Genomic DNA, 18,221 nt, shown 5'->3' with positions numbered 1-18,221 from the left:
TCTCTTCATTACCCATCTATTAAGGAGAGGTGTGAACAACTCCAACGTTGCTAGAGGAGTTAAGCAGCAACAAAAGCTGTGCACCAGAGAACATGCCAGCTACACAAGTGGTTCTATTTATGTACATCTGAGCTGCAATGCACGGGTATCTCACTGCCAGCACTACCTGCACGGAGCCTCAGGGAAAGCAGCCACTGTGAGAGGGCACTGACTTGGTAGATCTGCTAAAAATATCCATTAAGAAACCGGGGACCTCCTGCAGGCAGTGGGAACGGTGCAAGTTTCACTGTCATCAGTGTCTTAATTGATTGTAATCAAAGCAAGGAAGACCATCCTCCCTAGAGATGCTCCACAGTTTAACACCTTCCTGATGTGTAGCTGGCATTTCAGTGCATGATACCACAAAGACCCGAGTGTTCTGATGGTACAGTTTTTATTTTTGAATCCACAATCTGTACACGTATTTACAAGGCATGAAAATGGATAACAGCACAAAATACAATTGAGGTATAAGCTAAGAGCACAGTATGTCATGTTTCAATAAATATAATTCAAAATTTGTAAACTAAGTGACCAGATAGATGCATTTTGTTTACTAAAACCATATAAAATATCTGTTAATCTCACGTGAGGTAGAGGACAGTTTTGTGTGTCATGTAATGCAACCACAGCAACGCTAACAATAAGACTGTACATCATTGGCAAAGTAGTACGAGCTGTTGAATGCAGCGATGGATCTCACAGGCTTGCTGTGGTTTGGAATAGTCACCAGCTGCTGCCTCCAGCCCAGCAGAGCGCTGTGTCGCTTTGCAGCCACCTTCTGTAATCCAACACAGTCATACTGGCATGTCAACACCAATTAATGCTTTTTGAGAGTGAGCATGAAAACAAAAAGAGATTTTTATCAATCACAGGAAGCAGCGTAACTGCGACAAAATCTTTCAGACCAACTTTGCATGTCCTAGATCTATTTTAAATACAGTGTAACTGTGCTTTCCTTTAAGTGAGGTATCTATATTGGAAGAAAACCAGAGTCAATTGATGCTGTTAGGGAGGCAGTTTTCCAATAACAAAATTTCATACCGTTTGTTTGCTGTGCTTGACGAAGTGCTTCACTCATTTTTCAAGCATTTCCCAACAGAACCGCTAACGCTGAACAAACCTGGTTTGCTAAATAATGGAGACACACAACGAGCTCTCGTGCCATTTGTGAGCCGCAGCCACTGACTTTCACAAAAGCTAAAAATATGGATCTTTTTTTCCAAACAGATATGCAACAAACTGAACATCCTATAAGCTTTCTATAATGAAAACATCGATGAACGCTTCTCACATCAATGAGCAAAACTGAACCGTGCAGCTTATTGCAGCTTGCTGTTGACAGCTGAAAATAAAACTACTGGAAGATTTCAAGCACAGATTAACAGATAGGTGGGATTATTCTTTTGTCAACTTCACCGTAGTATAGAAAACTGTTGTGTGGGTTAATTACATGAATTAAGTGCAGAAAAAATACAAAGTCGTTCTCTTTGCTGACAGTTAAAATATATGCTCTACAAACAAGTGAACTCGAGCAAGCTGACCATGACAGCCAGCTCCACAGCTAATGCTAGGAAAGTCTTCTGAATAGTCCATAACGTGGTACAGCTATCCAACCCCCCAAGATAAGCCAAGAATGTATGAACAAACAGTTGTGACTTCTAAAACATGGACCGAGCCACATTTCTGCGGGCCACCAGAAGCTTCAGGCTCCCACCCAACTTTTCCTACTTCACTAATTGCATTATGCCTTCACTATATACAAATGATTTTACACCTAAGCTATTAATATATTAAATATAGAATAAAATTAGTGGAAGAATGTGAAACAGAACCACGTTTATCTGAATTCCCGAGCTAAACGATATGCTTTACAAGAACTAAAACACAAGTTTGGAGATCTGAGATAACATCTCTCCCATCCAGGGTACTGTGAGCAAGGGTACTGCCAGACTGCCAAAACTGCACGCTGTACTCTCTGAGTTCTCACATCTTCTTGCTCATCAGAGCACACAAAGCATGTGAAAGTCCTTTTTTGTTTTTCCAATACACAGGAGCAACAACATTCACCCTGAATCCGAGTTCCAAAAGGTGCACACACACGTAACTTCGTTTTCACTCTAGGTGCTCAACCAGGAAACTGTTAAAACAGTGAACAATTCCAGGCTTTTTTTTTTTTTTCCCCCCTCTAAAGACTTAATGCCACAACTATGTGAGAAAGCAACTTTCTGCCTAAAAGATCAGCAAATGAAAGCTGAAGGCAAAACAAAGAGAAATGCATCAAACGAGCATGCCATGGCTCAAAGCAAGAACCTCATGACAGAACTGGTTTCTACCATTAAGTGTGTACTTAAGTGAGGGCCCTTAAGTGTTCACTGCAAGTTTCTATGTTAGGTTGTAAAATAAACCACTCAATATAACAAGCATAAGGTAGTGAGAAAAGGTCAATGTAGATTTGTTCTAGAGCTACCAGCGTGTTATTTACAACTCACTCAAAAACTATCTTTCAAAGACTGAACACACAAAATCTATGGCACAGTTATGTTTACATTATTACTTAAAACCAGTATAAAATTAAGTCTACACATATGAAAATTATTTATGTAAGTAACCTGAAAGTAATATTTAAGAATTTTAAGAGGATTACAATAATTTAAAACGCATTCTAACTTTAGATTAACTAAATGGAGTATTTACAAAGCTATTTTAAGGTCATCTTAACAGATGTTCAGTTCACTTTTTCAGCCAGATGTCTTACAAGCATTAGGAAGCCTCACCTGCAGCTGGAGCTGCTAAAACTGTATGCCAGCTGCTGGAGTTCCTGCAGAAGTGAAAACAGGAGTACAAACTATGGCTGCCTTCAGCAGAAGCTGGTTGGCACAGAAGTGCAGGCTGGGGCAGGGGAAGCCCAGCAATAGCAGCAGCTGCCACAGGTTGGAGTCAACCGGAGGTGAAGAGGGAAACCTCAGAGCAAGGAACGTAACATAGACAGGACCTGAATAAAAACTGAATATACAGTACTCTAAGATCATAATCCCATGAGGATTCCATTCGTTTGACAGCTAAGCCACAAACACTGCAGTGAACCCATTACTTCAGCCTATGAAGTGAGTGTGGAGGGCCTTATCTACACTGACAACTGAACAAGTTTGGTTCACAACCCTTACATAGAAAAGCATCTAGAAATAATCAGGTAACACCCAATGAAACTTTCTGGTTTCCCAGGCTGGTGTTTCCTGACTCGTCAATCTAGCTAATCCAGCCTTGAGCTCCAGTGCCTCACATCACACTCCTACCAACACTGCTGCAATTTATACTCGGCACATTTGCTTCCTTCCAAACCACTGCTATGCTGTAAAGACAGTCTTTTTTTTTTTTCTTTTTTTCTTTCTTTTTTGTTTTTAAGCAATAATTTGGAGATGGAGTTGAAGAAGACGTGAAAAACATCATCTGGATCCTCTTTTCTGATCAACATTGCCAAATAAGTTTCATTTTTCTTCATCTAATCTGCCCTAATATCAGTGTAAATATGACACGGGGTCCATAAAGAAAATTATGCACTGCTATGAAAGAATCATTCTATGACTCCACAAAACAACATGTATCACCTCCTTTCTCACTCAGCTTAAAGATTTGTGCCATTTTCTATTTCTGTAAAAGAGAGCTAAGAAAGAACTCAGCTTTCATTTTTACTAGTTCAGAATAAAAACTGATGCCAGTGGATTTTCCTAGTGGTTTTATCCAGAATTAATCGACTTCTTTAAGAGAGTAATAAACCTAAGCACCTTAAAAAAACAAACAACAAACGTAAGCACAGGTTAAAACAATGTAGTGAAATAACAGAACTACTAAGATAATTCTAGTCACAATCAGCCAACATCTGTCAGCCATGTCAAACTTTTTGGAAAGAAGTGCACAGGAGTACTTCTCCATCCAAATCTGTAGTCATGCACTGAATCCACCAGGAATCGGACTTCTGAAGTACTTGAGTAAATGCTATATATACATAAAGTGGAAAGTCTGTACATTGACACATTTCTAAATGTCAGAGCTCAACAAACATGCTGTATTTCTTAATTCATGGCAACATTACCATGCCATTCAAATGTAGAAACGATCAAACTGATTTTCAAAGTGCCATATCTTAGAATTCTATTTTTCTAAGCAATTACCACAATGTCAGTTAAGGCCTGTTCTATGTATAGAAAGAAAAATTCACAAGTTAACAGGAAGCTTGAAGTGTAGAGGCTTCAGATACTAAATAAACCAGTAATATTTTTTTTTCTTTTAATAAATGTTACTTTTCTTGGAAGCATTAGTATCCAAAAACCAGGCAAGCCAAGGAATCCTACACGTCTGTGCTGGAAGGACAGTCAAAGATCATCTAGCTGCAAGCTCTGTGCCATGGCAGGGACACCTTGGCCCCTTGTCCTGTAGCTACCAGCCCTGGTAAACAGTTTCCTTTAACTGCTATATAGAAGGAAATAAAAACTGAGAATTTTTAGTTTTAGAGTATTCCATTTTTGAATGTAATTTTTTCTGAATTTAAAACAACGACAAAAAAAACACTCCTAATGTTTTTGTTCTTCCAGCACGGTGACCAAACACCTGCTCTAAAATCACTTACTGAGTTGTCAAATAGCACACGCTGAAAAGGTCAGCCTGACTTCACGTAACAGAATTATGGTGCTGGTAAATCACTTCTGATAATCATCCATCTACTGGCATGGTGATTTTGAGAATTACCCTACAGCTGCCTTTACACTTTCCCCAGTTCAGGAACACAAAATTCTCACTGAAAACTGAACTATTTTTGGCCTTGAAGAAATTAAGATTTTTTTTTTTTAAATACTTTTATAACCAAATGTGAAATTGATAATAAAATAAAGATCATCAAATCTGTTTTAACAGATAATGTTAAAAGGTATAGGGTCCTCAAGGGCTGCATTAGAAATAAACAGAAACTGGTCACTCTAAATCAGAAGTTTCTTATTTTTTCATAGTTTGAGAAACACCAGTACAAATAAATACAGATTTCCATTGGTTAGGAGAATCTAAAAATGTGTACCTATCTATTTATTCATATATATGTATATCTTCATCTGCACTTGTATGGCAAATAGAAATCTGTAGAGAATACTTCTTATCGCACAGAAACTGCTTACAATTCATTAAAAAATGAAACACCCTGTTTGAAGGACACAGTCATGCTTGTTTTCCAATTTCTATTTTCCACTTCCATTTTTTGAAGATTTCAAGATCTGTAGCTTCAATTCTTTGATCATCATCTCTAGCTTCTCCCTTGCCTCTCGTTCTTGTCTCAGTTCATCTTGAAGCTCCTGTCTATCTGCCTCTGCGTGATCCAGTCTCTGTCTCAGTTCTGCTAGCTGTAAGATAGAGGAGAGAGATGTACTTTTAACAAACATATTTGTATATGACAACCATTCAAAACCCCACTGCTAACCACCCTATGAATCAGGTACAAATATTTCAGTAGTATTTATCAGCTCATTTTCCTATGCTTATCAACAATTACGCAGCTGCAGACTGCACCACTGGCAAATGACATCAGTATGAGAAGTGGCATAAAGATGATGCTACAATAAAATAAAAAAAGAAAGCCAGAAGAGCCCAATTTTAAATACACATAAATTCCAGTGATGTGAACTGCCACACTACACCGATGTAAAAACTCTGTTAGAAGACTGTGAGGATGCCTGTATCAGATCTTTCACAAATCCCAGAATAAATTTTCCATTCCCCAAGTTAATTTCTCTCATCTGGCAAAATATTGTTTCTTTACTTCAAAGGCTTAATCCATTTCTAGAACACCCATAACCATCAATACAGTCTTCTGATATTCTTTAGCATAAATGACAGTTAGGAAAATGAGATTCAGAAGTTCTTGACCAGAACATCCTGTGCACTGATTTATGTATGTTCAAATAGAAGCATCAATCTTCCCAAGCTTTTTTGTGAAACGTTCTGTGTTTCAACACAAGAGAATAAATAGGTTTTAACCTATAGAGTACAGTAAATCTCAAATTTCACTGAGCATGAGGAAGACTTGAGCAGACAAAATGACAGTGGCTTCTGCTGGAAAGAACATTTCTCTTATGACACCAAACAGATCACTGCACAATGACTGAAGTAAGAACACTAAGTCTTGTCATTTTTGTCTGGGATAATATAACATGCTGAAATGTTTTAACTTGGAATTTGGTGCCATGTAACCCATCGAACTGAAACTACTGATCCATAAATACACCTATCTGTTTTTGCAGTCTAATGGCAATGACATATGATGGCTTGATTGAGATGCTATATCTCTAGGAAGAATTTAAATTAAAAAAAGATTGTTAAAGTGCATGACAAACATTCTTTTTTATCTTCTGAAGAGTCCCACTGCAGATGATGCAGTCAGTTTAGAAAACTTACTCATTAAAAAAAAAGTTCCACATTTAAATATGATTATATAGAGAGTAAAGCAAAGATTTTTGCATGAGATTGTCAAACATTAACGACATCAAGAGAAGAGTGTGAATCCCACGTGTGATCTGTTCAGTTGTTTGTATCTCATTTATTAAAGCTGGACTTTCAGACTGTACCATGCAACTCCACAGTAGAAAATCAGTGGTAAGCCCCAATGATTCAGAACATTAGTCACCTTAGCTAAACCATTTACAAAATGGAACCATTAAAATTAAACCAAAAAAACAGCTTAACAACCACTGTTTGTATATGCAATATAAATACCATACCCAGAATTAAATCAATAAGAAACTACTTTGAATTCATTAGGGTCAGTTCTTTCCCACCAAAACTTCTTCACAATAAGATCTGGAAAACTCTGATGAATTTTTCAAGTGTGGCAAAGTTACTGCCAAGTTGCTTATATGTATTACCACCAAGTTACAACCTGAAGACAAAAGCCACTTATCTGCTCTACCATGGGTAGAAGTTGTTTCTTACAAAAAGACCTCACTGAATCTAAAAAGTCCATCTGCACTTATGATGTTGGGCTTCCATCTAAATAATCACTACGTGTACATCTCACTGAAAAAGAAGACAGCTCATGACAGCAAAGAAAAGCAGAAGCACACAAAAACACCGCTGTTTGTCAGCTGCTGTAAAGTGTGGGCAAAGGAACTACTCTGCTGATTTTGCAAAAACATATTATTCAATGGATGTTCGTCTTCACTTCATAATGAGAGGTATTTAAGTAGTTTTTAGACAGCACGAGCCTATCAATGTGAGTCTTCTGACTGAGATGCAGACTGGTGCAGCACAGCAATGCCCACTGCCTGCATGTCACAGCACGCAATGCATAAATCAGCATGTCTGTGGTGGAGCTTTTGTTTTCACCTATAAAGAAAGGCTTAAGTACTGGTTATACTGTCCTATTGTGATTGATGGGGTAAAGCAACAATTAAACCTGGTAAGTCAGTAAAGGAGTCAAAAAAGGGGGAACACCTCGTGCATCTTCAGGCAGGCCTCGACAGAAGAACAAATGTTTACCAAAATTGCAAATCCCTTATTATTTATTTCCTTCAATGTACAACGAAGGCTTTTCCCAGCCCACAGTTCTCAGAGAAGGCAAATGGCTTCAAGAAAACATCACATTAAGGCTATTTTAAGTGTAATATATACAGCTTGGGAAAAATAACCGTTGCCAGGACCTCTGTTTAACTCAGGTACATCTGACAACTGCTTGGAACCCATGGTCCAAAATGTACTGTAAGATGTTATAAATGGAGAAAAAGATTCCAATGACACGTTCCAAGTAGCTCTGCAGCACAACTAATAACAGGATAAACTTTCATGGAAGGAATGCATTCAGTATTCTAACATCAAAAGAAACAATCATCCAGACTCCTTGGAGAACAATTCATGGTTTTTATCCTCTAAAGAAAGTATATACTATAGCCATATAAAACACACTACGCATGATCATCTTCATCAACCAGAACATGTTGTTACTTGCAGTAGCAGGGCTTGTACCAGATGTTTGGTAAATCAGACCTTAGTCAGAGAGGATTACTTCTGGCAGCAAAGGCCAGGAATCTGTGGAGTGGGATGTCATGAAATTAAATTCACGAGAAGGATTTACAATGCTAGTCTCTGCCCTACTCCCTAAAAATACAAAAACCTGTCTCTCAAGTATAGCCTGTTTCTTATTTTGAGACTGTATGAACAGCAAATATACAAAACCATAATCAAGTGACCATAAAGCTTAAGTTTTAGGTTTTGTTTGTTTTAAAAGACTGTGACACAGTACAATGTACTTCAACACATTTCTATAGCTAAAGCAATCGTGCTTAGTTCTATAACACAGGCAAGCCTATATATATTAAACATGACTTGCTTTGAATAAGAATGTTATAATCCTTATGTCTAAGATTAATTATTTAATCATTAATATCATACAAATATCTGATGAAGAGAATCCTAACACCTGACAGGTGAAGTGTTTCCGTAAGCTACATTTTAGCTCTGTCTCAATCAAGGGACAGGGAAGTAAATATGCTATCATTGTGACTAAGGTGGAGAAGATGAAACCTTACAGTGGATGAGCAATAACTCCATATTCACTCATGCACAAAATATGATTTGGTTTGAAACAGGCTTTCCCTTCTCACCTGTGCTGCATATTCTGCTTCCTTGTCTTTCTCTGAACTGGAGTCACAGGTACACTTCTGCTTCATCATTTGGTCCAATTTCTTCTCCAAGTCTCTCTGCTCAAAATAAAACTCTTCCATTCTTTGAGCATGCTCAGTTTGCAAAGATTCAAGTTCTTTTTGCAAATTCTGTTGCTCTTCACTTAGTTCCTTCATAGCTTTAGAGTTGTTTAACATTTCCACTTCCTGCCAAGACAGATCAGGATCACATACACCTTGCTTCTAACACCAGAAAAGTAAAAAAAACAATCTTGTGATTTAAAAATGTAACTGGAAACAATGAGGCAAAAAAGAGCACATTCATCTACTGGTAACAATGGCCTGATAATGGAACTCATCTTCTTATCAATGGTGACATGCTGTATTCAATTAATATAACATCATTTATACTTTCAAGCACATGGAGCTTCCAGAAACAAATTCACAATGTCCAGCAGTGAACCTCAGAATGTGGAAGCACTGATTTACTAAAACATATTCTGAAGACAAAAGAAGTGTCTCATCAGAAAACAGAATAAAAGTGTTTGGCTTCTCTTTCTGTGCACATTTTGATATTTGTAAAAGGGTCTTCATTTTTTTTTTTTCTTTTTAAATTACCTACAAGCTTTACCTCCAACAGCAGAACACTTTAAGAGTAGCAGTCCTGGGGCCCTACCTGAGATTGTAGATTCTGAGCTTAATGTTAAAAAAATAATAGGTCTGGTGTACAAATATAAGCAGAAAAGACAGTATTTACTTAATTTAATGCAGAAAACACAAAGTGATGCAAAATCACAAATGAACACCAATCTCCTCCATAAAACCCCCTAAAAAAAAGGTTCAACAAATAGAAACAGGAAGGTGCTATTCTTGCTATGGTAAGATCAATTCCATTCCTGCATCTTTAAAATCCTAAAAAGTGAAAAATTTCCAAAGGGCTTAAATTATATTTGCCAAAATATTTCTATTTTTGAAAAACATTTGCAAGTTTAAGTAGTGTTCATTTGGACAAAATGAAAGAAGGAGCTCCTTGAAGACAGTTATTACAAACTGAAAAAATAACACCAATTATTAGTAGCCTCTGATCTAACAAACACACAGGATATTAGAGATTTAGTGTCAGGATTCAAGCTGGTGGAAAATTACATTTGTGCTCCAGTGTTCTAAATGGAAATCATCCATGGAATGATTCTGAAACCAAAAATCTAACATCAGTTTCTGATGGCAAAATGAAGTTTTTTCACACTGGCATCATACCATTTGAAGCTGCTGCTTCCTCCGCAAAATAGTATTTAGTTTTTCTTGCTGTTTGATGTAGGTTTTCATTACTTCTTCCATGATCCTTCCCTTGTCGTCCTCACAACTGATGTCTTTCATGAGAGTGGGGGACAACGTTCTCCCATCATTACCGACTTCAACACATCTGGAGCCTCTCATGCTTTTGGAAGAAATACGTTCGGATTTTCCACCTCTTGCAGAATGAGCTGACACTAGGGGATCTAAGATAAAAGTAGAACGTGGCATAATAAGCACAGAAAATAAAAGTAATAAAATGCAAAATAAACTGAAGATTAGGAAAAGGTCAGAGGAATTTTTGGAGTACCGAAGTGATACGGACACGATGACAAAATACCAGCTTGGTGTTGTTCCTTCCAAAGTTACATGCTTTAAAATCAAAAAGACTTCAATGTAATTCTTTTTTATAGCTTATCTACTCACCTAAATGCTTATGCTGCTCCAGACCAGCTTTCAAGTCAATTTTCTCCTGTTCCTCAAGAGAAAGCTCTGGATAGGAGGCAGGTATTTTGTGCTTTCCACTACTGAGCTTTTTCTCTGACATTCCAGATGAAGACCTGATTACCTCGGAAGTTCTGACTGTTGTTTTTGTAACATCCTTGTATTGTGATGCAAGAGATACATTTGGGGCAACCACTTTATCACACATGTAAAGGTAGTAACTGAAAAAGTAGAACAGTAAAATTAAGGATGAAAATGTGCAACAAACAATAAACGAGAGTACTAAGTTTAATTTCACTTGCTTTTAAACAGCAATATTTTCAATAAATGTAAGCTTATCCTTTTTATTTCTTTTCCTGTACAAAAGGAAATACTAATGACTTCATCCTCACTGGTAGATCATTTAGACATGGTTTGGAGGCCACAGAAAAAAACTTATGCAAATATGACTGATTAAAAATACATAGATACATACATATATATATATATAAATCATATGAAGTCTTCTCTTAAATGCAAAGAGTGAAATCAGAATGCCACCAGATCCAGACTCTCTAGCATTCTGATAATCCTCCTATCAGCAATGGAGTACAGGAGAAGGGACCAGCACAGTGGTGATGTGCATACTGCTTTTTAAGTAGCAGGGCTGGGCACTGACAGTGCTGGGCAGACTTGGGGCCAATACTGGACCTTCTTTTCCACATATACTGACCAACACTGATGCAGAATGCAGAGTGTGTACTGCATTAAGGAAATGCACTCGATTTCTGAAACCTGGAAATTAACCAACAAGTCAGCTGCAGTCATTCCAGCATGGAATAAAGTCTTCAGTTTTCGCAAGTCCTTTTTGAAAGGAAATGAAGTTGCACTCGTGGTAAATAGGCCCTATGCAGCTTTTCACATACGTGCATTATGTTATAATAGGAAAATTAACTTCTGTCATTTCTAGCCTGAGAAGGAAAACTGTAATTACATTTCAATTGTATTTCCTCCTGAAGAACACCCATACATCACAGCTTGAGTCTCACACCAAAAATGGCCCATAAACAGTTCATTAATATTTACACTAAGAAATGAATTACAAGTTAGGGTGCAATTATTTTTTGTAACAGCTCAGGTTGCAAATGCTTTTTTTTTTTAGCTGAAATTTATGTACTGAATTTATGTATGCAATGCTCATCGTGCTGCAAAGGAAATTCAGTTACCTGGGATGGAAGAAGGAGGGTGGCTGAGGATCAGGTTCTGCTTCCTGCTTTATCACAGGATACCACTGTGATAATTCCAGGCTCTGCTGGGAATCCACCTCAAGAAAAACAAAAACCAAACAGTAATTTGAAGACAGGTTCACGCTGATGACATTTTAACAAACTGTTCTCAGTGGAATGGCACTTCCACCATTAATGCATACACACAGAGACAAACTGGGGTACTGGAAAAGGCACAGACTTTGGCAGAAGCGCATGCTGATGCAAGTGACAGAAGTTTCTTCAATCACCAATTTCCCATTATGAGTAAAGCAGCAACGAAACTGAAAGAAAAGCTCTTCATAAACCTATGTAAAAGCTGTGCTGAGCTCCCAGGACTCTGCCAGAGGCCAACAGAGACTGGCAGAAACAGAAAGCAGAAACAGGATTCCAAAAAGGTTGTATCACCCTTTGGTAATTAAGCATCTACACATCAAAGTATGCACCTGCCAGATACTTCACTACAAAATGAAATCTGTGAGTAAAAAGCAACAATTACTGGTGTTACAGAAACACAGCTGGGCAAGGTCACTGCAGTAAGTAACAACCCTTTGCAGTAAGGAACAGAAGTACCTCAGGTGCATCAGAACACATCATCTTTAAGCACTTCTACTGTGCATGCAGTATTTGGATAGCAATCCTCCTTCTGTTTGTCTCAAAAATCATTTCCAAAATTAAACTTTAGTCAAAGTTACTGCTGATACTTACTGCTCTGCTACAAAGTTACTGTTATTTTCAAGTGAAAGGTGTCTTTAGGTCCCATCTAAAAGACTCCTAGCTGAAAAACTGATTCCTAATTCCATCACATTAAAATAGTCTTGGAAATGGGGAGATGTCTACACCCACTGAAACCCCTAGAAATGTGAATGTAAGTGGGGGGGAATGTATATGAACCCCAGTGTGATTAGCTGACCCCAGTCAGCAGCCACAAAAAATCCATATTCACACACCCAGAAACAGATTGTCATAGAACCTCACTTCTGACAGTCAAGAGTCTGCAGTCACAGCAGCATGGCCAGTATCAGATGTCACTTGACCACAAAGAAGAGTCAATCCTATCTACATTATTCTGGTCCAAACGTCAAGCCTGCTAAATTCAAAGTCTAGCACTGCAACTGCAATGTAACTCCACCCATGCAGTTCCTCAAATCAGCTCCAAAAGGAACAGAAAGGAAACAAGGAAGCTAAGCTCCAAAACAGTGAGTTCGTACCAAACCCTTCCCCACCATTTTATCTTTGCTCAAGTTTTCAGTTTTTCTTTCATACTAATTTCATATGCTACTTAATAATAATAACAACAACTGCACAGGTCTGTAATAGAAGAATCCAGAAAGGGTTTTTTGTATTTCGTCTGTACCAGTCCAGTCCAAATGACTGCTGCTGTGAACTTCAGCTGTTTTTTCATCTGTCTACAGGAAACTGAAATCGTGGTCAGAAGTCTGCTAACACAAAACAGGAAGCAGCCTCCTGTAGTCACACCTAGAACACACTTCCACCCATGCCACAGTTCATTACCTGTACTGACACTGCAAGGATAAAGACCATCATGACAATGAAGACTCCTTGCTGTGAGCTTACCTGCCCCTCCAGCTGATTCAGCATGTGCAAGAATGCCATACAGCAGACTTCTGTGGAAATTTTCTGATAAAATCCCTTACAGCAGACTGGCACAACTGTAGCAATAGCTGTTACTGCAATAAGCCTTTCTGTAACACTAAATGTTCAGAGCTGTGCTGGAAGGTGTCATCTCACTGCACACCTTTCTGGGCTCACCTGCATGGACTGCTTTGAAATCCAAGACTAAACATCCAACAGGTGAACCAACAAGTTTTAAGTTTAGATTATACTCAATAAAACTGCATATTCTTTAAATGCAAACATCCATGTTGTCATCACCTATGCGTTCCCTCATTTAATGAGCTAGCTGCTCTCTACATTCCCTACCAGCTCTCCTCTTAAAAAGCCTATTTCTTGCACACAACGTGATTATTTCCCCAGCAACATCCAGCATTTATCTGGTGTTTATTATTTAAATTAGAAGCCCTCTGAAGGAAAAATAAGCTCTGTATTTTTGAACTGCTCTGCAGACTTGCAGCAGTATTTTAGGAAAAAATACTATGTCTATTATTAACCATTGTCAAGATACCATCCTACAGCTCTTTACTTGGACTGCTTCAGAACTCCTCTCTTTTGGCATATTTCTCCATATAATTCGTTTAAACAGAAAGCTACTGCTGAACAAGCAGGCTTTGGGCTTCTAACAGGAGCTCATCGATGCGCCCTTACCCACGTGCAAAGCCATGAGATGGGTGGTTGGCAGGCCAGGCAGCCATGCACCACGTGTGTGTGTGCAGGCGTGAATGCAACAAATAAAAAACCAATTGGTAACACTTGATTTTCAAGCTCCTTTCTGCATTGTTCAGCTGCTGCAGCACGTACCGCATAAAACACATCAAAAGATCTCCAAATTAATTCTGAACTTTCCAGAGACTGCTTACTTTAAAACAGAACAAGAACCAACAAAACCAAACCATCTTGAATGAAGTTACTTAGAGCCCAAAGAGGAAAGAAATCACTATGCCTTTTCATCAAAAATGTACTTCCATGGTGAAGCTCCCTCACGATATTCATTTAGGCTTGACTAGACAAGCATTCCCATTTACAAGAGGCAAGCACTGTGCTTCCAGAAGGACCATTTACGTGCAGAGAGATTTAGGAGTTCTACAAGAGGAGGCGAACTTACTTTTGAACGAGTTCTTTTCTGATTTTTCTCACTAAATTTCTCCTTCATCTCCTCCAAGAGATGCTTCAGCTCCCGCTCCTCCGACGTTCCCAGGTATTTTTGGTTAATATGAAGGTAGCAGTGCCACTTGGCTGACTCAAAGCCCCAGTGGCAGGTCCTCTTGTCGGGGGATCGATGCGAATGCATCACGAAGGTCTGGGGTGAGAACATCCCATAGCACTCCAGACACTGGATACAGGGGTCGTCCGGTGCAAGGTAGAACTGAGGTGCAAACAAACCCTGGCACTTGCCCAGGCATTCGTGCTCTACTTCAAAGGCACTGCCAGTCTCCTTCAGTTGGGCCAATGTGTTCTTACCAGGGAGAAAGCTGCCATTTTGAGGAAAAGTGCGAGGACGTAGTAAAGCATTGCATAGTCTCTGAGCATCAGTCAGTGTAATAAGCCCGCAGGACGGAGCATTAAATGGAAGAATTCCCAAGACCTTCAGAATATGAAGTTGGTCAGAAGTGCACCTGGAACAGTATATGTACAGTTCATCACACACTGTATTAATCTGTTGCAAAGAAAAGTCTCGAAGAACTGAATTCAACACCTGAGGCAGGCAGAGTCTTTTTTCTCCTCCAACTTTAAAGCAAGAGATGGATTCCCCCTCCAGTACAGTCTGAGTGAGCTCTGTGGAGCTGTCGGGAGGAATGAGCAGCGGAGCAGACAGGATCTGTGGTGATGGAAGAGGCAAGAAGACGGTGGGTGACATGCTTTCCTGGGAATAGCGAGCTGAGAAAGCTGCCGGTCCACCCAGCGAGCTCTGGCTGCTCAAGTGGAATTGTGCCAACGTGTGTTTCAGACCTGGATTTAAATTCAAAGGCTCAGAGATTGAAGAACTGTTTGGCTTGGCACTCTCCCCGTCAGCCTCCACAGAAGTTTCGTCATATTCGTCCAAGTTTTCCTTCTTGATTGTTGGCAGTTTATTTATCACAACTCGCACTTGGCTATTGACGTGCATTTCTGTCATTAGTTTTTTCAGTGGGGGGCTCCCATCCTCCTGGATCCCACTCCTCTTTTGCTCTGAAACAAGCCCTAGAGGGAAATTTGTTTGCGGGCTTTCCATCGCTGAACACCAGAACTTGAGTTAATTACAGTCTCGAGTGCACATTTTCCTGCTGGCTTCGACAAAAAACGATTTGAAGCGATCTCGACTACCGCAGGCACACCCTGCTCCGCACTCCACTTAATCCTTCGGCCTCCAACAGCAAAACCTGCAACTCATTTTGAGTATAACACTAAAGAAATCAAGTCTGCAGAGGTCAAACAGTTTTTCCCTTCTAGTTCTAGAACCATTTGTTCAACTGCCCCTTATACAGAGCCACCGTGATTTGTACACACGGATTCCCTTCGTGTGCTGCCCGCCGTCGCACAGCAGCGCTTCAGGAACAGACGAGGTGCAGAGCAGCGTCCATTCGCGGCCACTTTTTTCTTCCAAAAACAGACGGCCGTAGAAGTCGGTCTGTACTTCGATATCAAAATACAGAAGCGCCCGCAGCTCCGTCCGATCCCAAACGTACCTGGAGCCACGCGGAAATTCCGCTCGGCACTTTCAGTTCCTGGGGATGGAGCCCGAATCTCTGGGGCCTGCTTTATTGTGCTGCCAACTTCGCGACGTCGCCGCCGCCGCCCGCGGAGCGCCGGCAGCTCGCAGACAAACCCGAGCGGAGCGCCGGCAGTCACCTTTGGCACAGATGTCAGCGCCGCGTGTCACAGTTCTCCCACCCCGACTCACGGGCGGTAGGACCGAGGCCGAGGGCCGGATTCCCCCCGCTGCGTCGCGCCGTCAATCCGCGCAGAGCCTGCGAACAGCGCACGGGGTCACGGCGAGCCCCGGCAGCGGGGAATGCCCGCCGGGAGCGCCGCGAGGAGCCCCGCCCGCGCCGCCCCCCCAAAGCCCTTCCCGGAAGGGCGCGGGACGCCGCTCCGTGACTCACCTCGGAGCCGGGCGGCTGCGGGCAGCGCTCCCCCCGTCCCCCCTCCCCCCGCCCGGCTCCCTCGCTCCCTCGCCCGCCGCGTCGCGCCGCGCCGCCGCTCCCTCCCCCCGGGCACGGCGCGCCCCTCCCCCGGCCGCCGCCATCCCCTCCCTCGGGCGCCGCCTGCCCCCTCCCTCGCCCTCTCGCTCACCCCCGGCTCTCCTCTCTCGGCGCCGCGGGGGCTCCGGCGCCCCGGGATCGGAACGGGCGCCGCGCACGCACCGCCCACCGTGACCTCACTGCGGAGACGGCGGCGGCGGAGACGGAGACGACGGCGGAGACGGCGGCGCGCGGGCACGAACCCGCCGGCGGCGCGCACCCCCCGCCGCCCTCAGCCGCCGCCGCCGCCGCAGCTCCGCCCACCGTCTGGGGCAGCGGCGGGAGCGGCCGCCCTTCCCCCGCCGCCCGGGAGGGAGCGCCTCGCACGCGCGGCGCAGCAAAGCGCGCTAACGCGCAGGAAATCGCGACGAGATGGAAGAAAGCACGATAAAATGCGACAAAACGCAACAGATAAACGCGGAGCTACTTAAAGGGCCGATCGGGCCCCGCGTTCGGCGCCGCCGCTTCCCCTCAGCCCACGCCGCCCCCGAGGCCCGCAGCCGCGCTCCGCCGGGAGGCACCGCGCTGCGAGCGGACACCGCGCCGCGGCACCCCGTACGGAACGAACCGCAGCGCTCTTTTCTCGTGTTACAAACTACGCGCAGTGCTGCTGGCCAGACGCACAAAGCGCTGCCTCGGCCTGAGACGTTTTGTTTGCAGGTTTTGCCTTTGATGTTCACCTTCGAAGTTAGAGCCTACCTGCGGCTGTTACCTCAGCTGCTTTGTATGGCGAAAATAAAGAACTGCTGACAGGAGAAAGAGGACAGTTGGGTTTAGAATAACTGTATAAACAGCTGTGCCCAGGCTTTTAACCATAATGCTGCGAGACAGTAACAGTTATATTTATTTTTTAGGGCTTAGAGAAAAGCATTCGACCTTTCTGTTATTAAAGAACTTGGGTAGAGATGAAGGAACTGTACATCTGAAATAGAGCATGACCTCAATTTTTATATTCAGTGCAAAGCGCCATTATAACGGGATCGTGGTTTTACTGCTGCCATGTTGCAGGACCCTCAGGCTTTTCCACAAAACAAAGGGGGACTGAACAGACACCTTAACTTTGTCGCAGGATGTAAACCTCCACATCACCTGGAATTAAGCGTGCTTCCTGGCATGCTTATATGAAATATCTCCTTTAACACCTATAGAAAAGCACAACTTTTCTTTTCGCAGATAGAGAAAATAGAAAAGGAAGGGAAGGCATAAATTCATTCCACTCCATGTAGGCCAAAGAAAAGATAAATGCTTCCCAAAAACTGAAACCAACATTTAATCACAGGGAAGAATAAAATTATTGGAGAAATTAATTCTCTTCCCTTTAATATCCCACTATTTGGCCTCTTCCATCCTCATTTTGTTTCTCTATTTTTATTGTAAATCACTAAAGATTGACTCAGCCCTTCCTCAGGGAGCATTTATCATAATAGCTATTACCATTATGGGAAGTGCATTTTTCCTTACTTACATTTCCCCTACTGCTTTCTAGATCCTTTTGCCAGACACAGTCTGCATAACTCATTTGTAGCAGCAGAACCACAGCTGAACCCTTTACATCTCAAACCACCAGCCTCTGTGCATTATGTGAGTTAGGTTAACTGGGAGACCATCAGGACTGATGCCTCTGCACTTTTCAGCCATTTGAGATTTAATGCAAGTAAGGTTTGTGCTTCTAAGGAAATTTCACA

The 18,221-nt window shown here is 41.6% G+C and overlaps 1 protein-coding gene across 3 annotated transcripts; it reads right to left on the bottom strand.

Moving 5' to 3' along the window:
- Nucleotides 1-416: 416 nt before the first annotated feature.
- SKIL (SKI like proto-oncogene) lies at nt 417-16,772 on the bottom strand. 3 transcript variants are annotated; one of them, XM_090147682.1, is made up of 7 exons: nt 16,589-16,772; nt 14,421-16,263; nt 11,639-11,736; nt 10,416-10,654; nt 9,954-10,195; nt 8,679-8,939; nt 417-5,426 (listed from the first exon to the last, which is right to left on the bottom strand). In XM_090147682.1, exons 2-7 carry the CDS (start codon nt 15,525-15,527, stop codon nt 5,265-5,267), a joined length of 2,109 nt encoding a protein of 702 aa, XP_090003808.1. In that variant the 5' UTR covers nt 15,528-16,263; nt 16,589-16,772; the 3' UTR covers nt 417-5,264. The 3 variants fall into 3 exon arrangements, with proteins under 3 accessions (XP_090003808.1, XP_031470413.2, XP_090003809.1); XM_031614553.2 differs by having other exon boundaries at nt 8,679-8,903; XM_090147683.1 differs by lacking the exon at nt 16,589-16,772 and adding an exon at nt 16,399-16,444.
- Nucleotides 16,773-18,221: the final 1,449 nt, after the last annotated feature.

Source organism: Phasianus colchicus, chromosome 10, assembly GCF_987193195.1.
Source record: "Phasianus colchicus chromosome 10, bPhaCol1.hap1.1, whole genome shotgun sequence".
NCBI lineage: Eukaryota > Metazoa > Chordata > Aves > Galliformes > Phasianidae > Phasianus > Phasianus colchicus.
This window is presented reverse-complemented; position numbering and strand designations above follow the sequence as displayed.

Coding starts and splice junctions, on each gene's coding strand:
- SKIL (XM_090147682.1), bottom strand. CDS start 15,527: ATGGAAAGCCCGCAAACAAATTTCCCTCTAGGGCTTGTTTCAGAGCAA. Junction 8,940..9,953: donor GGAAGCAGCAGCTTCAAATG/GTATGATGCCAG, acceptor TTCTGGTGTTAG/AAGCAAGGTGTATGTGATCC. Junction 5,427..8,678: donor AAGCAGAATATGCAGCACAG/GTGAGAAGGGAA, acceptor TCTATCTTACAG/CTAGCAGAACTGAGACAGAG.